The sequence below is a fragment of the Cryptotermes secundus genome, unplaced genomic scaffold (genome assembly GCF_002891405.2).
Source record: "Cryptotermes secundus unplaced genomic scaffold, Csec_1.0 scaffold545, whole genome shotgun sequence".
Taxonomy (NCBI): domain Eukaryota; kingdom Metazoa; phylum Arthropoda; class Insecta; order Blattodea; family Kalotermitidae; genus Cryptotermes; species Cryptotermes secundus.
Genome location: NW_019737089.1, coordinates 817,857 through 842,254, shown reverse-complemented (window position 1 = coordinate 842,254; position 24,398 = coordinate 817,857). Strand labels below are relative to the sequence as shown.

The 24,398-nt window shown below is 38.5% G+C and overlaps 1 protein-coding gene across 1 annotated transcript in view; it reads left to right on the top strand.

Moving 5' to 3' along the window:
• Positions 1–294: 294 nt before the first annotated feature.
• LOC111870087 (tyrosine-protein phosphatase 69D) overlaps positions 295–24,398 on the top strand; it is a 91,370-nt gene continuing 67,266 nt past the window's right edge. Inside the window, exons 1-4 of the mRNA XM_023862068.2 lie at positions 295–632; positions 6,857–6,998; positions 10,922–11,082; positions 17,123–17,255. Coding sequence (XP_023717836.1) covers positions 545–632; positions 6,857–6,998; positions 10,922–11,082; positions 17,123–17,255 — 524 coding nt within the window. The 5' untranslated portion in view covers positions 295–544. The remainder of the gene's footprint in view (positions 633–6,856; positions 6,999–10,921; positions 11,083–17,122; positions 17,256–24,398) is intronic.

Sequence of the window (24,398 nt, the reverse complement as noted above, 5' to 3'; positions counted from 1 at the left end):
GGAAGTTCGTTTCTCCGAAACGTATGTGAACTTCTACCGAGCTGCACGACATTACGTCTCAGAAGACAGTAGGCTTTATAGTTACCGCTGTAGTAGTAGTAGTAACCTGTTTTACCGATTGGGCTACCGTGTTCATCATCTTGTTTACTTCAATCTGATTCAGAGATGGAAGAATAGTACGAATGGAGTAACGTTCCCAAGTGCATATGTACGAACGTAGGCCATGCACATGGGTCAGTGTCCACATGGTCACAATCACAGAGTAGCAGGTCTCACTCATTCCGCTGAAATTTATTATGATCTTTGCCTTCAGCCATGCGCTTGTGTTTTCAGGTTTTGTTGGTTTTGTGAGCGTTAAGATACGTATGAATGTAGGCGTATACTTAATATGTTTTTAGCATAAGAGACCCTGAGGGAAATGTCCTGTATTGAGAAGTGTTTGGAAGGTCAAAGGAAAAATGCACAATCAAAGGATGGAAGAATGAGGATCTCTAGTGTTGCTACAAAATAGGTTTGAACGCGAAACTGAAACCGGTCGGACGCCATGTTTGGAAGCCAAGCCCACGATTTGCAAATAATTGTTGCATTATTATGTTTATCTTCTTCCCTGGTCATACCTGTCCATGCAGATGGTGAGTAGCACTGTCTCCCTATGTTCAACGGCATGTTACGTTGTTATGTTACCGTTATATCTTCGGATACAAATTGTAGTAGAAGTTCGTGTCAAACTTGTCAAGTGCAAACTGCACACTGTAGTTGAGGTGAAGTGCCCCGAAAGGAAGTTAATCTTATATTCGGCTAATATAAGTGGTGAAGAAGGCAGAACTTAGAATTTTGATATACTCAGTTGGTTATGTATTCGCATAATGCTCTCTCTCACCACTGACAGCAATTCATACATGCGCTTGTGGTTATAAAATGCAATAGTACTTGACAGTGACACATACCAAAGACCTCGACGCATTCCACAGGCTGCTCCATATTCATTAATTATGTCATCAACCCTATATAATATGGATACTGACAGCGTCAGTAAATAACGAATTTAGAGAAAGAAAAGCAAAACAATGAAGCCGAAGAATTTGACAGTGCTAACACAAGTCCACATGTCAGTTCAGTCAGTTTCACATCCTTGTCACTTCCTTCTCTGGGGGCCACCTCGTGGTATTATCTTCACTTCATTTTCTTGGTCTTCCATATTACTGCTTTCCAAGTTTCGCTGTCAAAATCTAGCACTTACATTTGTCTGTATTTCATGTCTTTCCATTATAACTTTTTACTTAATTGAGCTAATTGTAACAGGGAAAGTGTTCATAAGCATATGTTATCATGAAGTAAAAACACAAGCATGTCAGAACCAAAATCTGTAACAAGATTCATAATACAGTTATTATTAATAAATTATTTCCAACATATCACAACTTAGCAGTGACATTCCTTTTCAGACTTTAATATCTGTCTTCATATTTTGGTCTTCTGGATTGTGGCTGTGTATAGTCTGGTAGGTGTGTAGCACAATTTCAAAGGAACATATTATCTCAATCTTTCATGGCAATTCAGGTAGTGCTGGTTATTATTTAGTTTAGTTTAAATCATTTTACCTATTTTCTAAATTGCTGAAGATGGAGACACAGAATATGGTAGTTTTGAGTGCAGTTTGTATCACTGTGCATTATAGTTGATGACACAAGGAAGAATGTACTTTGCAACTATCTGAAAATGATCTCTAGTGATAGAAACTGACATCCTACCATTTGATATGATCCTAGACCATTTAAAATCAGCTCATATCTTTATAACCTATGTCCCTGTGATCGATATAAAATTATCTTCCCTAGGTCTTCCATGTGACTCTTCTCCAAGAAAGTTCACCATCTTATAGCTTCAGTATCTTCCTCCAGAACACTGGTTCACATTATGAAACTACACATTGTCATTACCCAGAAGACCACAGTATGAGTCTTTCCTGCTATGAAAATTTCAAGTTGCATTTAATGTTTATGTTTATAGCTATTTATTTTCAATCAGTATGCTACAAACTGGAAGGCCGCGGTTTTGATTCCCAATTAGGCCATTGGATTTTTCAGTTGACCTAATCCTTCCAGCCATACTATGGCCCTGGGGTTGGCTCAGTCTTCAACAGAATTGAGTACCTGGAATCTTCCCAGGTTAAAGGGCGCCTGGTGCATAAACCTGACAACCTTACCTCCATCAGTGATATTGTCTAGAAAATTTGGGAAGCTTGGTGTCATATAACCCAAATATGCCTCCATGGCCAGTTACAGGGATAGTTTTACCTTTTTTTATATAGTATATTAAAACCATTTATCTAAATATATTGACTGTAGCAATGTATAACATCATGTCTGCTGATGATATTAAGACCGCAGTAAAAGGAAAGCTATCCCTGTCACAGGCCGTGAAGGTCCATAGGGTTGTGGGACGTCATGGCTCCCACATTTTCTCTAGACAGTTGGCTCACAGATGGCAGTAAGGTTGTCAGCCTTATATGCTGGACACCCTCTACCCCCCAGGAAGATTACTGATACTCATTTCTGTTAGAGGTTGAGTTGACCCCAGGGCCATAGTGCGAGTGGAAGGATTAGGTTAATTGAAAAAAAAATCCACCTCATAGGGACATGAACCTGCAACCTTCCGGCTTGTAGCATAGTACCTCAACCAACAACACTACCAAGTTTGCAGTAAATTGCACAAATGCCTCATTATTCACTTCAGTTATTTACTGTCATTGTCTGAATTGTTTTTCAAATGTGCCAAAGAATGAAACTGTAGTTTTAACAATTTGTTTTGTGTGGTTGTGAAACGTAGGCTCTTACTCTGAGGGAAGAACATCAATTGCAAATATTTTTAAAAGAAAAAAAAAGCAAAATAGGTGGACATGAAAGAGGTGAGGTATATTGTGGAATGGATGACACTACTTAACCTAAAACACATATTTTTGAATAAAACATTACAAAATATGTGTCTGGCTACACATGATATGGACTTATACTTAAGAAAGGACAGGACATGTGTGACCACAGAGATGATAGTACAACACATGCAACATAAAACAGTTGACACAAGACATGCAACCATAAAACAGTTGACAGAAAAAGGGGAGGGCCATGGATGCAGATATATATGGACAACTATTCTTGTTCTGTATTTAGGTGAGTTTTTGTTTTACCTGTCAAAACACAACAAAAACAAACATCACATAACTCACACTCCATTGTGCATATCTGAGTTAATTTGGTTCTACAGCATGGCTACATGTTTCAGCTCATGGAGGCAGTACATAAAAAATTCTTACATGGTTGAATTTTGCTTTCTGTATGGATCCATATAATTTTTTAGTTGTGTGTTATGAATAAAGTGATAACACAGCATGCTTCTCTCACTTCTTCTGTTCACCGTTATATGCACAAATTAAGTGGTTCTGTACTGAACCTAAACTTGTAAGATTTGAGGCTTTCACGGCGGTGACTATGAAGAAAGCAGTCTTCTGGGATTTGGCACCGTGTATATGTGGTGTTAACCGACGTTTCGGAGGACCGTATCGCCTCCATCTTCAGGGTAGAAGGAAAAATATAAGAAATCCGCAAGCAGACTGCTTTTACCAGTTCTCACGGTCTCTTTACTTGCAGATTTCTTATATTTTTCCTTCTACCCTGAAAATGGAGGCGATACGTTCCTCCAAAACGTCGGTTAACACCACATATACACGGTGCCAAATCCCAGAAGACTGCTTTCTTCGAACCTAAACTTGTTTAAAACGTACATAAAACAAGCATTTAAACTTATTAAAATCTTAAAATATTAACAATATGTCAAAAGTTTCAGTATTATTAAAATGTTAAAATATTAGGCCTGTAGAAATATCATATTCTGGATATCTGTAGTTTAAATAAGGTCGTGTTGGGTTTGTTATTGTTCGCGACTATATTTTGGTTTTGACTATTATTCAACAATGTTGTGTGTACAATGTAACTGTCTTCCCTTACATTGTTTAAGATGTTAATATTTGGTGTTTGGTCATAGTTGTGTATGTTGAGTGTGTTATTGGATATGTAGTGTTTATTGAAGCTTACGCTATTGCGTCTGCTTTTGTCGCTTGTTCTTGTTACCTGGTTTATTGGGCAGTATGGCAATAAAGGAAACCATTGTTGCAGGGCAGTCAGACCTAACAGAAAGCAGTGCCACAGAGTTTTCCAAGTCACTTCTTGTTGGCCTATCACTTCATGTACCTTTCATATCATAATGGTGAAGTTATACCTCCACTACTTCATATGTCTTCAGGGTATAAGTGCTAAATTAAGTATAGGGATAACTTTACATATACCTTTTATTCTGGTTCCTTGTTTTGGAGGTGACCTTGACGCTGATCATTCTGAGCCCTTATTTATTTGGATGATTATAGATGACCATGAAATTTATTTCTAATTAATTCTCGGTAATTTTAATTTCAAAAGTCTTATGTTTCGATAATACTGGAAATGTATTGTGATCTTTAATATCATATTTCACTGTCTGGGAAGTGCAATACGGTGTTTATGTTGAAAATTTCTAGATTCTGGCAGAAACAAGAAGTCCGGAGTTATGACATTTACGATCAGTCATAAATTTAGCTCGGGTACAGGGAACCGGACGCGCCTAAAAGGACAGGTCAGAGCTTGTTACAATTGCCTGTGAATGAGGGCCAGTATGACTGGGTTGCCTCGTTCAAGCTTCCTACGGAAGATGGGATGAAAATGTATATGTCAACACCATCTTTCGAATTCCCGGCGTGGGGGTGCAAGCCATTCCACAAAAGAGAGACTTTCACAATATTCCGAACTGAACGGACGTGACCCTTGCATGCTCCGAGACATAGCTAGCCGATAGTGTAACGCTGTAACTTAAGGCTAAGAATACATTAATTTAACAGTGTGGTGAATTAGCAGGTGAATAAACGTCAATTGGCTCAACTCTCAGAAAAACGCTTTCTTCGGCATCGCTACCCTGAGACTCATGCAAACCGACCCAGCTAGTTTCCCGTACCTATACCGATCTTCCTTAGTGTGATCTGTGAGGACAACTTGCAGTGGCCATCATACACTGTCCTAAGGTAGAAACAGGTGTAGCAGGGATAGCACCATTCCGACTGCGCCGATACAAGCAAAGGCGGGTTGGAAAAGAGCGGTGTTAACCTCTAGATTTATATGAAATTTTAACAGGCTTGCTCACCCAGAAAACATTCTGAGAAGAACTTTTAGGATAATTCCCACTACATAATACTGTTACTCTTGTGGTAACTGTGATTTGGTTTCCTGGTTTGCCATGTTCAATTTGTATCAGTCAAAAATACATTACCAAAATGGCCTAATGAATTGTAGGTCATTTGGTTGCTATGCCCAGTATGACATTGCTTGATTATAATTCAGAACAGCTGGTCAAGCATTACTCGTGATGATTTGTATAGCTCACTAGTTTATATTATGATGGTAGTCTGCCAGAAGAAATGAAACCCATTTGTAATTGAAGGATAAACAAGTTGGCAATAACATATTCTTCTTGGAAGAGTGCATTGGAAGTTTGTCAGGTTAGGAGATAGGATGCATATTGTGTTGCATAATTTATTAATTATGTAACAACTGTCTGTGGAGCCTTAGAGAGACAATATGAATCTTTTTGGAATTTTCTTCTCCAAATTTTATAATGCTGTATTAGCTGTATAATATTAGATTTGAAGTGATAGCATGATACAAATGTGGAGGGAACAGTCATGGCCTCTTTTAAGGTATTATGTCTTTTATATGAGGGGTTGAGGAAAATGTAAATCGCATTTTTCTGAAGAATAGCAGAATCTCAGCTTCAGTTTGACTAGGGTACCTCCGAGAAGAAAGTCGGCTGCATTACCATTGAACTCACATGTCCAGTGAAGGATGTTTGTAGATTGTCATATCTTCAGGTTTTAAAACTTTGAGCCATTATGATAGAAGTAAAATATTTTTAGATTTTGGTTGTCTGGGTTGTAGCACTGTGCACTCATAGAGGTTACCAACATTTCAAAAGAACATGCTCAGTCTTCAAAGTAGGTGAGAGCATTTTTTTTTAAATGGTGGTAATCACCTTCCATACTACATGGTGTCATAATTTAGAAGATTATGGGCTAAAGCTTCACCACTGAAAATTCCATCTCACACAGACATTTGATTTTTGGGATTTCAGTAAGTATGTTTGTATTTCATTTTAAAATGGTTTATATATATATATATATGTGTGTGTGTGTGTGTGTATTTTAATTTCACCTCTCTTTGTTTGTCAGTGGATTTTGAGTCATCTTAGTTATAGTGGTAATCAGCCATTCTGTACAAAGTAAAAAGATAGTCTTGTGTGTCTGCCTGTTTATCTGGCTCTGACCTAGTACTGGTGCCTAAGCAGCTGAACAAATCTTTTATTTTAATTGTGTATGGGAGACTTTCACTAAACATTGTCAGGCAGTTCTGATTTTCATCCATATTGATCCATAATGAAGTTCACGTAGCATAAGACCTTAAATAGATTTTTAAAGGAAATTTATAAACAGGCTGCAAGTATTCTTAAACTACAAAGAACAACATTTAGAATTTTGTGTCCTGCAATAGGGAGTACATCCTTTTCAGTCTTTTCACTGTTAGCAGCAATAAGATAGGAGAAGCTGTAACATAAGCATCTCATCCATTGCTCCCCCATGACAACTGGAGAACTATTTTTGGGTAAATGGTACCGGTATGAAATAAGTTGCTTCTATGTTTGTTTGTTTGTTTGTTTGTTGTGATCATGGAGATTGAAGTGGTTGTTGTTATTGTTTTCTTTTTGTGTGTGTTTTCAGAGACAAAGTTGGAAATCATGGATATGTACATTTCTCCAAATTTGACATTTTGTGACAATGCTACAGTTGTGTGCAAAGTGAGACCATCTTATGGTGATGTATGGTGGACTTTCTCTGGGAAGAACATCAGTGAAGAAGAGAGGTGTGTGTTTATTAATGCAAAACTTTTCTCTCCTTTTCAGAAGGCATATTTCTTTTTTCTTTTTCTTTCCTTATCGTCTGTAGTTCTTACGTATGTTGTGTCATATGTTGTTCAAGCCAGTTTTACATTTCAGAAGCAAATAGTTGCTCTTCATCATGTACTACAATATTGTAAGGAAAGTCCTGCATGTCATTTGACAGATATTTTAAAATGCCATTGTTGTACATATTGGTAAGTGGATTCTGATCTACTTGCAATCTTCCATGGTATTTGAACATTGGCCTATCCTGCCAGTTTTAGAATTACAACTTTCAAGGCTATGACCAAATCATACAGTGTTGCTACAATAAGAATGGGGCTGAACGGTTTTAGTAGAGCTGAACATTTTGTGGGACTTCTCAATTGAACCAGTTGTAACAGTTTCATTTGTTGTAAGATTGAGAAGTTTTGGCCACTGCAGTCTTCAATTCTTTTATAATATAAATATGTAAACTTAACAGTATTTGCTGCTGCATTTTATTAATTTGGGGGCTGGGATAGTAATGGACTACGGGCTTGATGGTTGGGGTTCAGTTCCCAAAAGGGGAAAAAGACTTTACTCCACAGTGACCAGACTGACTCTGGGGCCACCCAGCCTCATACCCAGTGGGTACTGGAGTCTCTTTCCCTGGGGTAAAGTGGCTAGAACAAGAAGCTGACCACTCACCTCCATCTAATGCCACGGTCAAGAATGTTGGAGCTATACCTCTGCTTCCCTATGTCTTCATAGCATAACTTTGGTTTGAAAACCACATCTCAGTCACTCTTTTTAGTTTACAACAAAATACACCGCAAGTTTGTGTGTTGTGTACACATGATGATTGTGCACTGCCATGTGGGTCTTCTTTTTAAAAACGACAAAACAGTCAGTTTGTTGCCTCATCTAGCCAATTAATATAATGCAACATTTTATATTGAGTAATGCTAGCTGACACCATACACATTATTTATCTTGCCAGATGCATTTTAAAGCATGATTCTGATTTATCCACATTTTGTGTTAAGTAAAAAATTTCACACTCTTGATATCAGATTTCCCCAGCCTTTCACATTTAAGTGGCATTGTAACAGCCAACAACTTTTCAGAATGATCTTCTGTATCACCAAACTGATCTCAACAATTTAATGCCGTTCACAAATTGTAACATATTGTGAACTTTTGAAAAATGAGCAACAGATTAGCATTCAGGTTGTTCAGAAATGTCTTTGAACAACTTAAAACCATACAGTCATTGAATGAATCTATAAATATATGTATAAGGGGTGGGCCTTCTTGGCCCTTGCACCGCGACCACAGTGATCTATTGTGTCTCCCTTTCTGAATATCCCCTCAGCAATCCTGCACTTCGAATGAAGCGTAGGATTTTGTACGTGGGGACGTTGAAATAGTCGCTTGGTTCCATAAAGTATTGATCCGAGTGACATAATCTTAAATAAGCTAAAGCCTCACATTCACACAGGATGTGTGTGGCTTTTTTTAATTTTCTTCTTGACACCTCTCACAAGTGGGACTATTACTTAGTCCCAGTTTGAAGAGGTGTCCTTTAAGGTGACAGTGTCCTGTAAGTAGTCCCACCACCCATTGTAGCTGGTTCCTGTTTAACTTCAACAGTTCCTTTGCTATTTTAGCAGAGGGTGAATAGTCTGGATGTTCTGACCATAAGAAAGTTTGTCTGGACATATGAGCAGATGCATCTAGGTACAAGTTGATGTCTCTTTGTCACAAACAGCACAGAATAATCATATAAAAATATGGCAGATCAGATATTTGGGAATAACAGTAACAAATTAGAATTCAAACACCAGTTACTAGCATATTAAATGAAGGGAATGTTTACTGTTATTCAGTACAGAGCCTTTGTATATTCCTGTCTTGTGTAAAAAATCCCAAATCTCTCAAGGTATGTTTGTCCTCTTCCCGAAAAGGGAATGCAAAGTGGGCTGTTGTTCTCTTTCTTCATTTTTGCAGTCTGCAGTGAAGCTGTTCAGTGGTTTCAGTGCAAGTTTCAATGTGCATCCCTACAGGGAGCTCTCAAGATGAATCCTGAGTGGACTGTTCTCACTGTCTGCGTATGCAAATTCGGGCGCAGAGCCTGGACCATAAAGCATTTACACTATATTATATTTAAGCATCCTGTTGCACTCTATACGATATATGATATAAACTCCGTCCTAAGTGCAACAATTTATTGTAGGTCTTTCATCTTGCTTTCTTCTACACTACATGTTTCGGCTGCAGATGGCCATCATCAGGTGTATACACTCACGTAGCTGTTTCACTGCACCCAGTTTAAAATTTAAAAACACAGGTCTTCCCAATTGTTACCTTCGTCGCTGCTAACAGAATCTACTTCGCTGATATTTGTCTGATTCGTACATCATCTTTGCCATCCACACACGTCAATTTTGACCTTCATGAACTGGCACTTTTTAAATCTTCAGTTCCAATTTTAAAAATTCCTTTAAAAAAATCCCCCCCCAAATTTTAAAATTTTGGGGGGGGAATTTTTTAAAGGAATTTTTAAAATTGGAACTGAAGATTTTAAAAGTGCCAGTTCATGAAGGTCAAAATTGACGTGTGTGGATGGCAAAGATGATGTACGAATCAGACAAATATCAGCGAAGTAGATTCTGTTAGCAGCGACGAAGGTAACAATTGGGAAGACCTGTGTTTTTAAATTTTAAACTGGGTGCAGTGAATCAGCTACGTGAGTGTATACACCTGATGATGGCCATCTGCGGCCAAAACATGTAGTGTAGAAGAAAGCAAGACGAAAGACCTACAATAAATTGTTGCACTTAGGACGGCGTTTATATCATATATCATTTACACTAATTCAGGCCCCAGATAGCAGACACTCCAGTGGCCATATGACTGTTAGATTGTCTGTGCTGTTCTTGGATGTTACCACTGGTTGGCAGCTGTGATGTTATTCAGAAGTCCCCTGAAGCCATGTAGGCCTATGTAGACATATATACATCTGTATGGCATTGAGTGGGGAGCCATGGGCCGTTATTCCTGCAATAGGAGCATAGAGTTGCAGCTCACTGTGTGGGACTTGCTGTTAGGTTTGAAATTTACAGTGATGTCCTAGAACAGTAACCCTTATATATTTCCTGAGATGAGTCATGGTGGAGGTCTCAATGCTGACAGTCCAAAAGTGAGGGGCTATCATTATGGCTTCTTCATTGACCTAAACCCAGCATATATGCATAATTTACATAAGATTTCTCTTTGTTTATTTCAGTATTATAATTTTCTTTCAGTGTAGATACTATAGGGTTATGACGATGTTGTATAACACACAGAGATACTGGGTTTTCGGACTTTGTCCATCGTCCAGATTCTAAATAACTAATAAAAAAAGACTTTCTGGAAACTGGACATGTTTCTGTCCTCAGGTGAGGGAAGACACCTACTTTGTTGGGTCCCTTTTTAGTGTATATTTTTCCTGTTAGCTCTCATGGACTTAGCCTGGTCTCAGGTGTTTATAGCCTTAGTGTTTTGTGACATCGGTTGTCCAGTGATTGAGGCTAGCTCTTTCTAAGGGACCCAACGGAGTAGGAAACAGATCCAGTTTCTGAAACGTGTTTTTTCTTAGTTATTTAGAATCCGGACGATGGACAAAGTCCAAAAACCCAGTATCTGTGTGTTCTTTCAGTGTGTTCCACATTTAGGAGAGGTTTATGCTGTGAGTTGATCTAATCCCATACACCTATCACATATGTTATTTGTATCCTTTACACAATTTGCTTTGCATGAAGCTGTACAAGTACTGGACATCAGTTTAATTGCAGTGTTATATGCATTTTTAATTTTCAATCGAATTAAGCCCTTTTAAGATATTTTTAAACGTCTTAAAATGAATCATTAATGTTTCTAGATACACAAGAAAATGTGCACGAGATGAAGACATTGCTGTGTGTTCATTGCACGTGGACTGCATCAGTGTGAATGATATTGGCAACTACACATGCCATATGGATAATTCAGATGATTATGAACAGGATGGAGTCGAACGCAGTGTATTCCTTAATCTTACAGGTAAACTTAGCAGACACACTTCAAAGAAGAAAATCCTACACCGGGTGATTGTCAAGTTGTATATTTCATATTTTTAATCTTTGTGCTCATTGAGATATTCAGACTGTTTGTACATGACATGTAACACAATTGGAACATAACACTGAAAATGTGTTTTTGATTACTCATGCAGCAGCTTTTTTTATTGTGCCTAAAGGAGAGCATGAACAGGTTCTGCTCAACTCAGTTCAGATGGAAAAATAAGATGATATGGAAATTAATGTGGCCTCTTAGATCAGTTTAGATTCACTGTCCTCATACCTTCCAGTGGCTTCAGACAAGAATATTTATGCCTGATTGCCCTGAAGGTGGAAGACCAAAGTAACATCAAAAATCCATCTGCAAGAATGATGAGACAAAATATTGTCAGTTGCTCCAACTTTTAAATGTGAACCCTTGTTTGATACTGTGGAAAAGCATAAAGCAATGGAAGTATTGTTTTGCATTGTTATGGTATATAAGGCCATATAATACAAATGATCGTCATTTTGTAAATCCATGGAATTGGATGGTAGGATTAATATGCATAGTTATGGTAACTAAGGGGATGGGGCTGCAGGTGATCTGTGCTCTTTATGTGGAAACCGAATGGAAGTAATAGTAGCATTGTTCTGCACACCTGGAGAATGATGTAGTTAAGCATCCTGTTGCATTAATGTATCTGTTTTTTATACATGTATTTCTGTATCCAATGCATCATATCTTGTCCCACTTCTTTATCACTATGTTTCAGGCGTAACACAACCATCGTCAGGTGATGTCTATCTTGGCAGAATTGTTTCGGTGTATACTAAAATTACATATTATGTGTGGACACGATGTTGATTTTAATTAAAACAAAATTTGAATTAAGATTGGAATTAAAATTAAAATCAAAACATTTTAATGTTTTTTTTTTTTTTTTTGTAGTCTCCAGCTGTTCATTACAAGATATTGATTTGAGGGCATATTTGTCGATATTGGATCACGGCTGAAACATGGAGTGATAGAGAAGTGGGACAAGCTGTTAAGTTGCATTTGAGGTGGAAGAATACGTATACAAAATAGGTAGAGAAATATCTTTTTTAAATGATATATGAGCCAGATAGGCAGCCACAACACTTTCTTGGACAAGATGACATAACTGAAAAATAGTTGGTGGATACACAACACACAGGATAGAAATCATGCTTTTGCTGTGATCATCCTCACTGGGATAATCTTACAGAGTTCCAGAATGCTTATAGCTGAGTGTTTTCCAAGTTGTCAGGCTCTGAACAAATTTTCATGCCTCACATGACAGTTAACAAGGGGTTCACAGGAACACTAATGAAGGCGCCATTTGACAGTTGGCTGGTGGCTGATAGCATGCACACTGCTTCATACTGAGTAAAGTATTAGATATGTTAGAAATGATTTTGATTTCTGGCCTTTTCTAATAATTTATTACTGTAGTATGGGGGATTATAGAGTAATTTGCAAATATGAAATTTTTATTACTGTATCATTTGCTTTGGAGCTGGCGTAGCAACTTACTACGGGCTGGACAGCAGAGGGATTGGAGTTTTTGAGTCCTGGTAGGGTTAAGAATTTTCACTTCTACACATCATCCAAACTGGTTCTGGGGCTTACCCAGCCACCTTTCCAGTGGGTACCAATGGCTCTTTCCCCCGGGGTAAAGTGGGCAGGGCATGAATCTGACCACTCACTCCTAGCTAGTGTCGAGGTCAAGAAAACATGAATCTGTACATCCACTCCTTCATGCTTTTTCATGGCATAATTCTTAATTAATTGAGCACAGAGACAATTTTACCTTTGTTTTTATGTTTTGTCATTTGTTTTATTGCAGTTGTACAGTTATGAGGCAGTGAAGTAGGTTCCAATTTTCAGAAAGGCATTTGTTAATATTTTTGTAACCTGTAACCATGACAGTATTGTAATGGTAATGTTTAGGTTTATTTTACACGTAGTAAATGTGAAAACTGTCCAATGAAGGATGAATGAAGTGCTTTACATGCTTGTATTTCCATTCAAAGGAACTTATGGGGGAGTTTTACAGATCTTACAGATCTGAAATTAATAAGGCTCACGTTATAAAACTGACAAATCTTTATACAGTTAAACTTGTACAAAATGGAACATGGATTAAGTGGAAATCTTATGTTATCTGTAGAATGTGGAAGTAACACTAACATAAATGTACCCATAATAAAAGGAAACCTTTTTAAATTGAAAACAGAAAGAAGTTATTGTTTTCTGTTCACATATTTTGTTCTGAAATATGTTCCTTTGTATTTGAGAAGAACTATTCCTGTCTCAAATCAGAAAAACTGGGCAGAATAATATGTGTGTATGGAAAGAATTGAACCTGACTATTAATAAAATATGTGCAGAGTGGGCAAGAGTTTCTTTGTACATTTTGTAAATTTAGTATCAGAACATCATAATAAAACTAAATCTTTGGTTATATTTTTGTACCAGATTGATATCCTTCAAAATATCATTCAAATTCCACTATATCGAGAAATGTTTCAGACTGTATTTGCAGAACTAACCAAGATGAACATTTTATGTTAACCTTCTGTACATTTCTTTGATATGCTAAATAATATAAGTTTAAAATTATTACTGATAAATTTTCTGGTTCTTTCTTGTGGTAGTAGAATGAAATACAGTGCAATGTTTTGTGGTGGTAGTTTACTTTCTGGCTTATTTGGTAAAAGAGTGAGAAAAAATTGGAGTTGAGGTTCCATATGAGGACTATTCAGAAAGTAACCTCTGTTTATTTTAGGAACTACAGAGTGATTCATATAGAACCGGCCCGATGAAATGAGCTGTAATATAAAATATACCATACAGATATTAAAGTAATTTACACATATCTCATCTTGGATTGTGTGCCGTGATCAGAGTAGGTGTTGAAAGTGTCCGCTGTTTTCAAGTAGGCATGCCTCCACCCGCGTTTGCATATTCACCGTGACTCGCTGCAGTGTTTCTTCAGTGATGTTCCTGATTTCGGCCAAAATGTTGTCCTTTAAATCCTGTAATGTATGCGGTTTGTTTGCATACACTCTGTCCTTCGGTAAACCCCAGAGAAAAAATCCGGGCTGGTAAGGTCGGGGGATTTTGGGGGGCCACATCTTTTTAGGGATGACGCAGTCGGGGAAGAAGCACTCAATCAGCTCCATGGACTTATTGGACGTGTGGCACGTCGCTGAATCCTGCTGAAAATAACCTTGTTTTAGTTCCAAATCATCCAGCTGCTGCACAAAATCGTAAAAATTATGGCAGTATAAGGTGCTGTCCACGGTCGTGTTGAAGAAGATCGGTCCAATGATTTGTAAACCAGAAATGGCGCACCACACACCCACTTTTTGTGGGTGTAGTGGTGATTCAGCAATCTCATGTGGGTTTTCAGACGCCCAGATCCTGGAATTTTGTGCGTTTACATATCCTGATAGGTGGAACCATGCTTCATCACTAAATCAAGTGATATCCAAAATTCTGGGGTTATTGTGCATGAATTCCCGAAACCATAAACAGTACAGTACCTGTTTATCTTTATCAGCATCACTCAATTCCTGAACACTGGTGATCTTGTAGGGACGAAGACTTGCTTTCTTTGCAGCCCGTTGACACGTTTAATAAGAATACCCGGTTTCCTGCCTTAGATGTCGTAATGATTTCTTCAGAGACTGCAGTAACCTGTCCCACACAATTGCACTCATTTCATCTGGCATTTCTGGGCGGTTTTTACCATGTTCACTTAAAAGTGTCCCTGTCCTTTCCAATTTCTGAGCCAAAGACTGTATAGTTGATTTTGCTGGCTTCTTGCGAACTCCAAACTTCCTCCTGAATTCCAATTGTGTGTTCGCAATCAAGCCTGTCACCCAGTACATGCGCATGAGAAACACTCGCTGTTCAACAGTGTACTCCATGACCGTCGCCTTAGCAGACACGTTTCGGGATTGTCCTTGATCTTGCAGCATAAGGGATGCCACTTGCTGGATCATGCACACACCATTCGACCAGCACAGCCCACAGATTATTATGTCATAATTGTGAGAGGTTATATGCATCACCTGCGGAATTATTAGCAAATTCATTGGACTGGTTCTATATGATTCACCCTGTAATATAGGAGCAGGAGAGAGCTTGCATATATGAGACAGTGTCACATAACTCATTGCCTTGTAAACCATCACATAATTGGTCACTTAGTGTCTGTTCTTGACTCTACAGGGTTAGTTATGATGGGTCCTGCGATTGATAGTCAAGCCACTTGTGAAACTCCTCCTTATATCCATTTCATGCAAAAAACATGAGTGTTTCAGGAAGCCATTGTAAATTATGCGCAGTTTACAACCAAAATTTAATGAGTGGAGGAACTATAAGGCAGTGGTGTAGAATGATTAGAGATGGGCAAGCAAACAAATGTTCGTGATGAAGGGTGAAGTGGTTGGCCAACCATCCATAGTGAGTGAATGATCTTGTTCAAAATGTTGGCCAAAAAATTAGTGAAAGACTGTGCTTCAGAATTTCACATACTGTTTTCTGTGAGGTCAGTCTGGGCTGTCACAAGTTTTGTGCAAGATGGGTTCCGACAGTGCTCACGGGTGCACACAAAACACAAGAATGGCTACAGCTTTGACTTTTTTAGAGCTATGCCACAAAGATGGCGATGAATTTCTCGATCACATCATATGAGTGACCATGATGAAGCATGGGTTTCATTTGTGAATGTTGAAGACAAAGAATAATCATAGCAATGGATGCACGCACATTCACGAAACAAGCTGAAAAGTTTAAACAAACATTGTCTGTGAGAAAGCTGATGACAGCTGTTCTCTGGGACTGGAATGGAGTGCTGATGGTGGAATTCATGCAACAAGGGACCATAGCTACATCAAAAGTGTATTGCAAAATGCTAAAAAACTTCGTAGAGCGTAGAATGCTGACATCCAGTGTATTGCTCCTGCATGACAATGCATGTCTCCATATGGCTGCTTGTACTCAAGCACTGCTGGAACATTTCAAGTGGGAGTTGTTTGACCATCCTTTTTACAGCCCTGGTCATGCTCCGAGTGAATACCGCCTGTTTACATACCTGAAAAACTGGTTTCAATCACAGAGCTTGAGCAATAATGAAGAGTTGATGGAAGGTGTTAAAACATAGTTGAGCGCACATGGGGCAGACTTCTTTGACACAGGCATACAAAAACTTGTTCTCCAATATGACATGTGCCTCAATTCTGGCTGTGACTATGCTGAGAAGTAGCTTAAGTATGTACATATTTTTTGTATATAATAAAATTTGTTTTTCTTACTGCTTACAGCTCACCGAAGTTACTTTCTGAATAGCCCTTATATTTGGGTTTCTTTATATGACTATTTACATTTAAATAATTTCACTTTGAGAACCTCACTCGTGTGTAAACAAATTAACCTAAGTGAAAACACTTCTGGCTTGCATTCAGGACATTCCAGGTTTCATTCGACTATCCTAATTTGGGGGTTTGTGGTTTTCCTCAGTTCCTCCAGGCAAATCCTGGGTTACTACCTCCAATTAGGCAACAGCCACTTCATTCTTTTCATTTCATTATTCACTAACAATCTTAGCATTCAACCGTCTAGTCTAATCTACTTACAGCATCCCAATATAAACTGTAACTTAGTAAATTTACTCCCATGCTCAGAACAGGATACATAACACTCATTTGATAAAAGGTTGAAAGATTATGTTTCTTTGAGTCTTGTTGATGTTTATGGCATATGTTGTTCATACTCTTGCGTATGTTAGGCCACACTTAATATGTTGAGTGAGGCAGAGAATTCTTATCATTATGCAGCCTTGAAAAAATAATTTTAAAAAGGCATATAACTGTTTTGGAAGAGACTGGACCTGTCATCTTGACAGATTACTGATGAATGAATGAATCATATTGTGTTCCAGTACTGTCATTGTAAGTAATCACTTTGCCTGATATTGTCATATCCTCACATTGTGGATTTTCTTTTTCAGTCCCAGCAAAGGTGCTGAGTGCAAGAAATTCAGTGGAGATTGCAGTGGGGAAAACAGCAGAACTGGCTTGCAGTATTCATGGCTATCCTATAGAGGTTTTCGATTGGCAGAAGCTTAATGGTGGTGTTGAAAAGTAAGATTTAACATATAATGGTTCACTTAAGCTATGTAATGGATACATTTCATACACTTGAGTAAAAAATTACTCCAAATTGATTTATCATATTCCTATTTGCAGTAGTGTATGTGGTGTAAGTTATTTGATTAGAAATAAGTTAATTAATATGTGAACTTATTATTTAAGATTTGAGGTTTTCAGGGTGGTGATAATTCATGTTATGAACTTTTGGCTCATAATGCCATGCTGTCATATAGTAGGGGTACCAACATACATTCCTCCAGAGTGTAGTTACCCACTTACATCACAGTGCCTTAAACCAAACAACCACAATATTGTTATGATTTAACAAATTTTGCACACTATCCAAACAGAAATACAGACTAAGATGCTAACTTAAATTTCCTCCGTTACTTGTTCTCTGGTTTTTCTTTACAGTCCTAATTTTTACATCAACAGGGAGGATCACCTGCAATTTACAGTCGCTTAAAAATAATTTCACTTTTCTGCATGTAAATTGATGTAGCCTCTAGCACAAGTAAATTGGTAGCATTATGTCTGTAAAGTTGTCCCAGTCTGGAACTAAAAATTGTTGGCAGGATTTATGACTGATAATGTATAAACATTCATGAGTGTTTGTGCGCCCATGAGAGATACTTGGTGATTCTGAGGAGGATCAGTTTGATGATTTTCCTCATTTATCTTTGACTAGATTCTGGAATAGGAAATAGGCCACATTTATTTCCTTCTTGTGCTTCCCAGTTCAACATTCACGATCTTCCTCACAGTCACGGTTTGACATTACCTGTTTACTCTTTTCACCAGTAACAACCCACAGGTTCAGTGCCACCAGCATAAAATCTGTCATAGTACCTTAGCCTGAACCAACATCTTCACTTTCTTTTTCCCTAAGATTCACTTTGATGTAATTCTTCTTTCTGCACCTCATTCTTTGATACTGTGGTTTAGTTAGGATATTTTTTCCACCATAATTATATAAGAGTTTCTTGTTTCTAGCATTCAAGCTGTATTTCCAGGCCATTAAGTGATCTCCCTGCATGAAGCTACCCAAACAAGAAGAGAAGTTCATGATTCAGACACAGTAAAGTAATATAAAATTACCTGTAACAAAGTTGAGTAGTTTAACCCTTAAGTGCCGAAGTGCCCCATTTGTGCCAGTCATGAGTAAGGTCGTCGTGGCCAAAGTACCCTCTTTTGGCCAGTCAGGCATTTAAATTCCGCTAGTGGAAGCGCGCGCACACGCCGCTAGTAGAAGCGCATGCACAGTCCTAAATATTTATTTTTAAATGTAGTAATTACTAGACACTTGCGTAAAACCCTAATAGAGTAATTAAAATAATACCAAACTGAACAACAGCAAATAAATATATACGTATGAGTTATGCCAAAACTTATCCACGATCCAGTAATTTTATAACTCCAAAGGAGGTCACTGAGCCAAATTAACGGACGTTTCGCGCCCAACAGCAGTCTCTAATACCTCTGGTAGATGGGGGAAGCATTATAGATACCTCTCAGCTAGTAGAGCCGGTCTCGCTGTCTGGGCGGGACTGATGGTAAGCACCAGTACCGGTAGGATATAGAGACTGGTAGAAATCATAGAGGGAAGAACAGTGGACCAATACAGGTCTCAGTGCATGGGGAAAACCCACCCTCTCCAATAACTAACTAACTAACTAACTACAGATCAGTATGTTCACAATGAAATTAATTATATCAGGCAAAGATCTTTGGATAGAAGACCTTTTCACGTCTTTTCTAGATCTGGTTTTGTGGAGTGTTTTTGGAGGTCAGAGTACTAATCAACATTAACCTTTAAGAGCCTAGCGACACCGTATGGAGACCTTTAAAGTATAGCTGAGTGGTCGTGCGACACCGTATGGGTATGCGCAGTCCACGTGTGCACACAGTGTATTAAAATCTAATTTTAAGATAGAAATTCTTGTTCCACTTACATTATTTTGGGGCACCAGCTTTATAAGTAGACAGTCTTCCCTCCTGCATCATCTAACTGAATGTTGCTTTCGTGTGGTACTGTTGGAAACATCCGGAAATGCAGAGTCCAATGTCGCACTTCATGCACTTTGTCCGGATGTAACTCTGTTTCCCATGCAAAGAGCACACACGACACCTCAGTCTCTTATTAGAGGAAGTCAGCCAGTGATGTCGAGTGGCCTCCTCTAATCGAGATATCGCCAATGACACAGCAGGAGGTCGACCCATGAACCGTTGAGGGCGAGGTGGACCCCTTGCAGCATGTTCCAGCATGTTGCGCACAAGGGCGAGACGAAATTCTCTGTGTGACAATTTCGCACCACAGGATGACAACAGGATGAAACTGTTCAGGTCAGATCCAGGAGATGGAAAAATAGTTTATTTGTCTGTTTCCAGGTCCGACGACTGATGCTATAACTGTTTGCCATTGTGTCCGCTTTGTCAACGTAACCCATGTGCGTGTTGTACTCAACAACAATTGCTGGCTTGATGGCATTTCCATCTTCATCACAGAAACTGCCTGTTACGCTCCTGCGACAGGGGTGGATTGGTTGTCTCACCGCTGTCACCCCTGTTACGCCGTGGTGACAGGGGGCGTGAAGGTATCCCGCTCTGTCACCCGGTTTAGTATGCTGCCACCATCTTATTCTGTCAAAAAAACTCAAGTAAACTTATCGATCGCTTACGTCACTAGTCCTGGCTTTAACTCGCAGTTCGCCAAAGCTTTGGGAGGGCTGGAGTCGTCAGAGAGGAGGGTAACACTTGAGGGAATGCTAGGTTTAATTAATATCACAGCGCATTTATATCCTACTCTGTTCACCTCTGTCGCTATATACATAATATACACACTTTGCCAACGTTTGTCAGTTCGCATTACATTTGGTTATGACCCTGTAGTACACACATTAGTTCTATCTCCTGTCACCGTGCTGTTGGGTACAAAATACCTCTATCTATCTCTCTCAGTAAACCTAGTCCATCTAGTTTTCACTTTCTCTCCCTGGGGTTTGCACTTTAATATTATCACACTTAATGTTCATGGCTATATGAAGTTGGTTCACTTACTTGACCTGAGGAAACAGAGGTCTGACTGTCCCACAGCATGTTATGTCCTTTGTCATCAGTTTATCAAACAAGTCTGGTGACGAAAAGAAATTGTCCATGTACAGTTTGTGACCTACGTCCTCAGTACGTCTGCATGGGTCCCTAACTGTAGCATGTGTCGCTGTCACATCTTGGTCAGCACGTGTCCTGTCTTTTCTCAGGTAAACCTTCATGTCATAAGTATACCCAGCAGCATCACAAATTTTTAAGATTTTGATTCTGACACATTTGTGTTCCTTAGGAATGTACTGCCTAAAAACCACCCTCCCTTTGAATTTAACAATTATCTCGTCTATGGCCAAATGTTCGGAAGGGTTATAATATTTTTCATATGCGTCATTGAGGGTGTCGAAGATGGTCCTAATTTTCCATAGTCGGTCATAACTGTCGGCATTCCTGTCAGTTTCTGTATTGTCTGCAAAATGAAGAAAACGAAGAATGTGAAGAAAACGGTCGCGTTTCATTGTGTTAGAGTAGAAAGGCATGACAAATTGTTCTACAGTTGACCAGTAGTCCTTTAGTCTGTCTCTAATGTCATGTCCCATTTAAATTATTATTCCTAGAAACAGAAATATCTCAGAATCGGTCACGTCAGGCCATGGAGAAGGTCCGTCTTGAAGTCTGACTAGGTACTGGTGGTAGTACCTGTTCGTCTCTTCCACCAGCAGATGGATAATCCCTGTGAAGTAGAGCATGAAAACGCAGAAAGGGGTGGAATCCTTATTTAGGTGTTGAGCTTCATTGATATTTAACCCCACAGCTCCACTGGAATAATTATTCACACCCCTCCTGCCATGCTGGTCTGGTGGTCCCCAGGTTGCCGACGAAGATGCTGGGTCTTCGTCAACTTCAGTTTCTGAGCCCCTTGTTTCCTCGCCCCATTCAGAGTCGTCTGTACCACAGTCTGAATCGGTGTCATTTATCAGCTGCTTCACAATTTCGGCTTCTTCCATGCGAAATGAGGCCATGGTGGATAGTTGAAATTGCGATGTTTTATACACAACACAACAACGCGCTAGGCTTGAACGTTCTGGCAGTGCGGGGCTATTCTGAGAACAGTACCTCTGAGTTTTTAGCCCTAGATATACACAATCAGAGTTTCTGAAGGACAAAATACGATAAGACTTCGGCCACACCCGTGCATACAGAAAGGTTCCGACTGACTGGAGAATGTGCAATACAAACATAAACTTCCACTCCTTTTGCCAGATAAAGCACAGTAAGACAGGATGTCAGCAGCATGCATTTATACTGCAGAAACTGTATGCAAATTTGTGGACAGATGCTCAAAATTGGGGAAAAAATTCTTTTGGAATCAGTGTAACAATTTTTACAGATTTTAAAATCGGTAAATTACAATATCTGATTCTATATTCTTTCTAGCTAAAAGCAGCGTTTATTTCGTTCGTTTATCACAAAAATTGTGGAAATCACAGCATTTTCAGTAACATGCTTACAATTTTTAATACTCTAAAATGGCGGGCATTTAAATTAACTTGGCCTGCTGCCATTACCGGAATTTAAATGACCCGTCTCTTAAAGGTTAATTTTGGGCCTTGTTCCTAGTAGTCCATGTGACTAACACCTTTAGCAACCCAGAACACAGCAGTCATTGCCTTATTTATGTGACATTCTTGAATTTTCTTCAGAGGAGGTGAATTTATGTATCTAAATTTCAAAAGTAAGGGGCCACATCTCATCAGTGGTTATGTTACATTAAAAAAAGTCACATCCCTTGATGATGATGATGACGACGACGACGACGACGATGATGATGATGATGATGATCCTACGATAATTGTTTGGGAATCCATTTTATACTGATTTTGCTGAATCCTAGGCTATTATGGTGCATGTTAAGTTTCAGAACTAGTGTACACATATATATTCTTTTGTTACTTCAAATGATGCCATCAGACTATGCATTTGGCATGTTCATTTACTGCAGTTGCTTGCCCGACTTCATATACTTAAGTCTCTGGACACTGATGATACATAAGTGGTTTGCACCTAGAGAACAGAAAAAACCGTAATAGACTAGGTCCGTCATATGTGTTTTATGCCTCTGATGCATTGCACACCTTTGTTACACAGAAATTTGATAATATTGTGTTGTTCCACTCTTTCTGTGTACAGTGAGAGATAACACAGGACAGTTATTTGCAGAATGAGTCAGCTGTGGTGGTAAGAGGTAGTGGATGTTCAGTTCTGTTTACATGTGACTCAGTTATATGCTAGATTCCCTTTATGTATGACTTGGATAAGTTTACATTAAAGCGTAGGGTGTTTTTGTACAACTTATGTGAAGTGTAGTGCCACCACAAAATTATTGAAACTAAAGACTTAAAAAACACAATTTTCCACTCTTTGTAGCCATATGATTCAGTTGCCATATTTCATTTCTGTGACTGCTTTCTTTGTTGTTTTATGATAGCAATCTTGATCTTGAATTGATATCTATTTCCGATGATGGTTTATTGGAGTGAACATGTGAACACGCAAATTCACAGATATTAAAACCCAAAACTTGATACATGAAATTCCTCTCCATGATGTAGAAGTTGGTATTCAGGTTGCCTTGAGTGTGCTGAGGATATTGACCCTTTGTTTTATGCAGAAACATTTACTATTTCTAACAGGATCATGCAACTGCACATACTGCAGAAACCTTGAATATAGTGCTTGTTCTGAGGGTCATAGGTTACTGTTTGTGCCATTTGATTCTCCTGACATTGCCCTGTGAAAAGGATAGCCTTTTGAACTAATGTACACATGGAAGAACTCTGAAAGTGTGTTGCTTGAAGTGACCTATATATTATATAGAGAACAGTTACAGTGTGTTAGCCAGAATCTGTTGACGGGAAACATTTTCAGCATCTCCTGTAACATAGGCACATAAACTTCACTAAACAAAGTTGCTGCACTCTCACTATTACCACAGTCAACCATCCAGAAGATGTGGGAGTCAGCATTATATTGTACATGTTTATCAGTATTTTATACAAATGTGCATGGTATTGGATGACAAGTGTAATCCTTAGTTATGACTGTAAGAAGGATGATCTTCACATCCGCATGAGAATGTACTCGACAGGATTTATGGAAGGTGAATAAATAAAATATGAAATATGAACACTGTGTGCACTTAGTGGAAAGGCCATGCTTCATCCCAGTGAGCAAATGATGTGCCTGTATTAAAATAGATCTTAAAAAATGATGGGCAGGTGTGAACTTGATTAATTTGGGTCAGAATATGGACAGGTGTTAGGTTCTTGTGTGTACAGTAATGAACCTACAGATTCCAAAAAATGCTGGGAATTTTCTAACTAGTTGAATAACTGCTAGCTTCTCATGGAGTCAGTTACATTTTAGTAGGAACACATACAGGCACCATCTTGTTTCTTACTGTTGTGCGTTGCCATGACAACTGAACTGCTGGTATATCATGAAGCCTACATTATACTTAAAGGTAATGAACTGTCTCAGCAATATAGTTTTTAAGAAAATCATAGGCCTGGTCAAATTTATATGCCTCTCTCTTTTACCTGTTGTCTGAAATTTATAGTAGAAATTTGAAACATTGAGAATTTTTTCAGTGAAGCAGATTGAAATTGCAGAGAAAACCAGAAATGTTTGTTGTACAAACAGATTAAAAGTAACAGACCTTTGCAGAACCTGTTTATGTATGTTAATTATGTGAAAATTAAGTTCATTAAAATACAATTTTTATTTACTGTTTATCTTCACTTAGGATTTCACTGCAGTTGTAATCTTCCTAACCTTGAAACTGTATAGGCAGTTTTTTCAAATCCACACAGCAATCTTTTGTATATCGACCTTTCTTGAAGAAAATATTGCCTCCATCTTCAGGGTGGAGGATGGAAGCAGTATGTTCCTCAAAAATTTTGGTGCCCACATATTAGACTACACAGTGTCATAAAAAGGGTAAAAGGTAAAACTATCCCTGTAACAGGCTGTGGAGGCCCATAGGATTGCGAGTCAAGATTCCCACATTTTCTAGACAGCTCACAGATGGTG